Here is a 6156-nt window from a genome sequence, read left to right as displayed (position 1 = left end):
AAAAAAAAAAAAAATTTGACCGGGACCGGATGGGACCGATTATGGGACCGGAACCGGGACCGGGACCGGATTCCTTAACCGATTACCGGTAAGCTTGACCGGTTACAAGGTATTTCATCGGAACCAGGACCGGGACCGGTTATGGCAGGACTGGTTACCGCCGGTTTTTGTCTTGATTAGGACCGGTAGGGACCGGTTAAGGACCGGCCCGGGACCGGATTTTGGCCATCTCTAATTTTCATTGTTGCTCTTACTGGTTAAGATTCTCAACTTTTGCCATGTTCATCTGGTAAGATAAATGACACAGCGAGCTCTTACCAATATGATTTTACATTTATTCATATCATTTATCATGTTTGAATTCCTGCATACTCTTTTCACCATTAAAGTTTATGTTGAATTCAAATCGATTGAAGCTTTATTTTATGATATGATTTTGATTTTACCCCGTTAGCCTTGGTACTTTAAACTTCATAAATATCATGTTCTAGGAATAGGATAATGTGATAACTTAGGTTTCTTATATCAATACATTGTGTCCTAAGATACAACCTTCTTGAATCTTAATCTTTAATCTAGGTGGCTGAATTATACAATAGATTCTGATGCGGATGTCATTAAAAGGTCTATTGGGAAACAGTTTCAAATTTGTATGACAACTTTTTTGATAAAGCAAAAGGGGCCTTTAATGGACTGTTTGGTGGTTAATTCTTGGCTTGCATTGACAACCTTGCATGGGTGTTTCTGATAAGGTTCTATATGGTGCATCTACACACTCCAAATAGGGCTCCTGGCAATGTTTAGCAATATAAGCTTTGTTTTAGTGTTGCATACAATGTTTCTTGTGTTGATTGTTGTGCAGGGGGAATGATGCATTTTAGAATGAGATTATGAAGGTGGATATTGCTTTGTTTTCATGCATGGTTGGTGTGTAGGTTTACTTTAATCCGTAGTGAAGACTACCTTGAGAGTTTGTATCACTGTTGCTTACTAAGTCTTAGCTAAAATATATTTTGAGTAGACGCATTCTTTTTGTAAAATTAGTTTATGTATAGTTTTGTAATTTTGAATAAAAATTGATTTCGGATACATAACATTGGTACAAAAGTAATGCGTTTTTTGACATCTTAATTTTTTTTTGATATTTTGAAATTGGATAAATCTTAATGAAGCTTTTACATTGCGCGGGTACACAACTAGTAAATAATGAATAAGTTACTTTTATTCGGTTAACCCAACTGTCTAAGTCAAAAAACTGAAATTGTAAAAACGAAACAGCGAACCGAATATAAGTTATCTTTATTCGGTTAACCGAATTATTTAAGTCAAAAACCGAAATTGTAAAAAAGAACTAACTGAATGAAATAAGTTATGTTTATGCAGTTAACTGAACTATTTAAGTCAAACATTGTGTTGGAGCTCCGATTAATCCCAAAGAGTAATAGAAATATAGAATGTATTAATAATGATAGTTGTATTACAAACCGAAATATAGAATGTTGTGATTTTAGCGTCATCGAGTATTTGGTGTAATTGTGATTTACATGAGATAGATTAAAGCGATGAGAGAAACATATATGAGTTAGGAGATGCAGGATGCACACTACAAATGTTACATCTATCACTTTAGATCGTCATGAAGCAGGAGTCAGGGGGCTATACCCCTTTCGGGGTGCTAGGGGCAGCGCCCCTAACGGGGTTCATATATCGTGTATATCGCGGGTTTTTGCATGGCCGAGAGGTGCACGAGCAATGTTGGCTTCAACTCAATGGCTCTTGGCTTTCGCAAGTTCCATTATATCTTGTATCAGTAGTGTCAAGTTCTTGTAAGATGACCCTCCCTCCTCTATTGCTTTGTTCGCTACCTTCGCAAGTAGTTTCGCTTTCTTTCTTCTCTCGTTTCCTTCAGTTCCGATATCCATCATTTTGCGTATAGCATTCGAAACCTGCTCGCTTTTCACCATAACCCCGAATTTGTCTTCGATACCCCAATGCACAACTTGTTGAGCCCCAACGGCCATGCCAATTCCCAACACTTGGATTGCTTGTTTCTCGTTCAAGAACTGGTCAGCAAACTGCGGCCACGTAATCAGTGGCACACCGGCACAAACTCCTTCGAGGATCGAGTTCCAACCACAGTGAGTCAAGAACCCTCCGGTCGAAGGGTGTGATAAAATTAGGAGTTGTGGAGCCCAATCTCTGATCAGAAGTCCTCTATCTTTCATTCGTTCTTCGAACCCAGTTTCTATTATCCATTCCTCGATCTCCTTAGCTCTATCGCCTGCTCGAATCACCCATATGAATGGGTGGTTAGATGCTTCTAGGCCTAATCCGAGCTCAACCAGTTGAGGAGGGATGACCTGACTACTGCTACCGAAACAGACATAGATTACGGATCCAGATTCTTTGGAATCAAGCCAGTTCAAGATACGCTGCTCATTGATTGAGGTGCCATTTCCTCTTATCACTTTTCCGAAATCGTTATTATTGATCAATGACGAAGGTCCTAAACACCAAACTCTACCATTTTTCAACTTCTTAAGCTCGTTAACATATTCTTGCTCCAACTCCTCAAAACTATTGATCACCAACCCATAAGCTCTCAACTCGGGTTCCCTCGCTCGTTCGAGTTGCTCCCTTGTGGCTAAATCAACAGGATTGAACTCTTGTGGCAGCTGCACTTTGGTTATCTCAATCTGGTGTGGCAATCCAGGGAGAACAAAAGGTTCTGAGTCAGGCAAACCATCAAGCACCTTGGATGCATACAAATGATGAGTACACAACTGCTTAAAACAACTCATTCCATCAAAGATTATCCTTGGTATCTCATACTTAGTCGCTGTATCAGCAGTCCAGAGCATGTATCTATCAGATATAATACAGCTCGGTCGTGGGTCTAGCGATTCGAACCGTTGTTCAAGTCTTTCTTGCAACATACCAATTGCAACTGAAAAGTTTGGGAGTAAATGAAGACCCGGTAGAGCATCTGCACTTTCGCATCCCTCCGGTAGTCCAGCCTCGGCTGCCGGAAACGGGAGTTCTAGAAAACGGACCGGGAGTCCGGAGTTGATGTGTTGTTGGAGGTTAGGACCATATCGAATGGCATTGAGGGGTGTGGTGACGATGGTCACCACCACATTCGGCCGTTGGACGAGCAGTTTGGCCATGTCGATCATGGGGATGGTGTGGCCAGGGGCTAATAAGGGAATCAAGAGAAAGTGAAGCCGAGAGATGGGTTCCGATGCCATTGCTGAATTCCGGCGGAGATTGTGGGTTCACGAATTATGAACTGGAATTTGATATGGGAATGGTTTAGATTGATATATTGTGGATTTATATAGAGAAAAATCATGATTCTTGATTTGGTTTTTGGTGTTCTTAGAAATTTCAAGCTTTTGAAAAGTCCTTGCTATGAGATTCTTTGGTCTTTACACGGAACTTAAATTCTAGAATCCTGCAAATTTTGAAGGATGTAAAGTAATTCAAAATAATAAATAGAAACAATATTATTAATTACTCTCTTTCTTATTTGTGCATAAAAATCAGTAGAATATGCTTTATTAATTGTTTTTAAACCTTTTAAAATTTTATACATAAATAAATAGTATTTTATGTATTTAAAATTGTTTTTAAGACTTTTATCAAATCTATTTTATAAGATAGTATAGATAATATAATGTATAATATTACTAATAATATCATTATTTATATTTTTTCCATAAAAAATGTCATATTAATAAAAATTGGGAGGTGTAAATTGCAGATAGCAGGAGGTTCATTGGATGGATGGCATTCACGTAGAAATCAATTGTTGTAGATTGCTTCCCATAAACTCCACATCCCTCCTCGCCATAGTTTCACTGCAAAACCAGCCGCCATTAATGACTTCTCTTCACTTTGTGTTGTTCCCTCTAATGGCTCAAGGTCATATGATACCCATGGTCGACATCGCCCGATTACTAGCACACCGCGGGGATACCGTCACCATAATCACCACTCCGGTTAACGCCAACCGGTTCAAACCCACCATTTCTCGAGCTATCAAAGACGAAAACCTCAAGATCCAACTACTTGAGCTCCAACTCCCRTTAACAGAAGTCGGTTTGCCGGAAGGGTTCGAGTGTTTCGACATGCTTACATCAGAAGCCCTCTTTATGAAATTATTCGCAGCGGCAGCTATGTTAAAGGAACCATCGGAAAACATCCTCCGGCGACTAACTCCKGCGCCAAGTTGCATCATCTCCGACAATCTATTTCCTTGGACTAGAGATCTTGCTCAGAAGTTCAATATTCCGAGGCTTATTTTCCATGGACCTGGATGCTTCACGTGTATGTGTATGCACATTGTGATGAATWCTAATATACTAGATGAAGTAGTCCGTGACTCGGAMTGCCTTGTTCTACCCGGTCTGTCTGACCGGATAGAACTTACAAAAGCGCAAGCTTCCGCTTGGGAAAGATCGCTAGAGAAGGCGACAGCAGGTGTGTTTGAAGGATTGCGAGAAGCGGAGAATGATGCAGATGGGATTGTGGTTAATAGTTTCCATGAGTTGGAGGCCRAGTACGTTGAACAACTTGCGAAAGCGAAAGATAAAAAGGTATGGTGTGTCGGTCCGGTTTCGTTATGCAACAAAAGTTCCGWAGATAAATCCGAGAGAGGAAGCAAGGCCGAATTCAATGAACATGATTGCTTGAAATGGCTAGATTCGAGGGAGCCGGGTTCCGTGGTCTATGTTTGCTTGGGAAGTCTAACACGAGCTTGTACCGAACAAGATATCGAACTAGGGTTGGGATTGGAGTCATCCAACATGCCATTCATTTGGTGCGTAAGRCACACGACCGAGGAACTCGAGAGATGGTTCTCGGAAGAAGGATACGAAGAACGGGTGAAAGATAGGGGTTTAATTGTCCGGGGTTGGGCACCACAAGTTTTGATTCTGTCACACCCGACCATCGGAGGTTTTTTGACGCATTGCGGATGGAACTCGACTCTCGAAGGGATTTCGACCGGAGTCCCGATGGTTACATGGCCGCATTTCGCSGATCAGTTTATGAACGAGAGATTCATCGTGGATGTTCTGAAAATTGGAGTGGGAATTGGCATTAAGGTTCCTGTTCGTGTTGGACAGGAGGAACTGTTGGGAGTGTTGGTGAAGAAGGAAGAGGTGAAGACGGCATTGGAGGGCTTAATGGAGACAGACGAGGAAGGAAAAGCAAGAAGAAAGAGAGCTGAATCGCTTGGGGAAATGTCGAAGAGAGCAATGGAGGAAGGGGGTTCGTCTTATCTTAACCTCACATCCATGGTTCAAGATATTAGCGAACAAGTTGCAAGGAGGAAATCATCAGTTCAAGATATTGCGTTGGAATAAAGATAAGGTATGGAATAAAGCATCTCCACAAAATATATATCATTAATATGTATTTAGTCCAAAAGTCTTAATTACAAGTCTTAAAACATAAATTAGTAAGACATATTTACATGAATATGGTATGTTTGGTCTTCCTAAAATTGTTTGACATTTTGTTTGTTTATTATTTTGAACTCAAATTCAAATTCAAAATTCTTCTTTCTCTTGAAGTAAAGTGAAAATTGAAGCAACAATATCAGRAGGGGTTTCAAATCATGCATGTACCCCACCCCAATCCTTCAAATTTAYATGGATTTAGAAACTTAACATGTATGCAACTACTTTTCCAATCGATCTTACTAATACACCATATTAACCTTCAACTTTATATATTAGTTGACTTGTAAAATAACAACAAAAACTCATGATTCAAAGCTAAAATAATATTTCAGAATTGTGATTCACCCGTTTTGCATCACGCAGGTACATCACTAGCATATATATATATATATATATATATATATATATAGTGAGAGAGAGAGAGAGAGTTTCAAATACAACTCATCGTATTTGTACAACCAATGCAACCCAATAAATTGATATATTTATGGAAATTATGAGAGTTTATTTATTATGATTCGAATATTTATAGAAGATGAATAGAGTTCATTAATTATAATCAATACTTTATATTAGAAAACAAACTTATATGAAATCACATATTCATCAAATTAAATGGACGATTGAGATTGAGTCGTATTGGTTGTATAAATGTAAAGGGTTATATAATAACACACACACACACACA

The 6156-nt window shown here is 39.3% G+C and overlaps 2 protein-coding genes across 2 annotated transcripts; one reads left to right on the top strand and one right to left on the bottom strand.

The window, feature by feature from the left end:
- Window positions 1–1447: 1447 nt before the first annotated feature.
- Window positions 1448–3319, bottom strand: LOC112519821 (UDP-glycosyltransferase 73C6-like). Its single transcript, XM_025128116.1, has one exon. The coding sequence runs from the start codon at window positions 3246–3248 to the stop codon at window positions 1767–1769; it is 1482 nt and encodes a 493-aa protein (XP_024983884.1). The 5' UTR covers window positions 3249–3319; the 3' UTR covers window positions 1448–1766.
- Window positions 3320–3741: 422 nt separating this feature from the next.
- LOC112520173 (UDP-glycosyltransferase 73E1-like) lies at window positions 3742–5369 on the top strand. The gene has a single exon (XM_025128474.1). The coding sequence runs from the start codon at window positions 3783–3785 to the stop codon at window positions 5367–5369; it is 1587 nt and encodes a 528-aa protein (XP_024984242.1). The 5' UTR covers window positions 3742–3782.
- Window positions 5370–6156: the final 787 nt, after the last annotated feature.

Source organism: Cynara cardunculus, assembly GCF_001531365.2.
Source record: "Cynara cardunculus var. scolymus isolate 2C chromosome LG 10, CcrdV1, whole genome shotgun sequence".
In the NCBI taxonomy this organism is placed as follows: Eukaryota; Viridiplantae; Streptophyta; class Magnoliopsida; order Asterales; family Asteraceae; genus Cynara; species Cynara cardunculus.
Note: the sequence above shows the minus strand (reverse complement) of the source record. Positions and strands in the feature narration are given on the sequence as shown.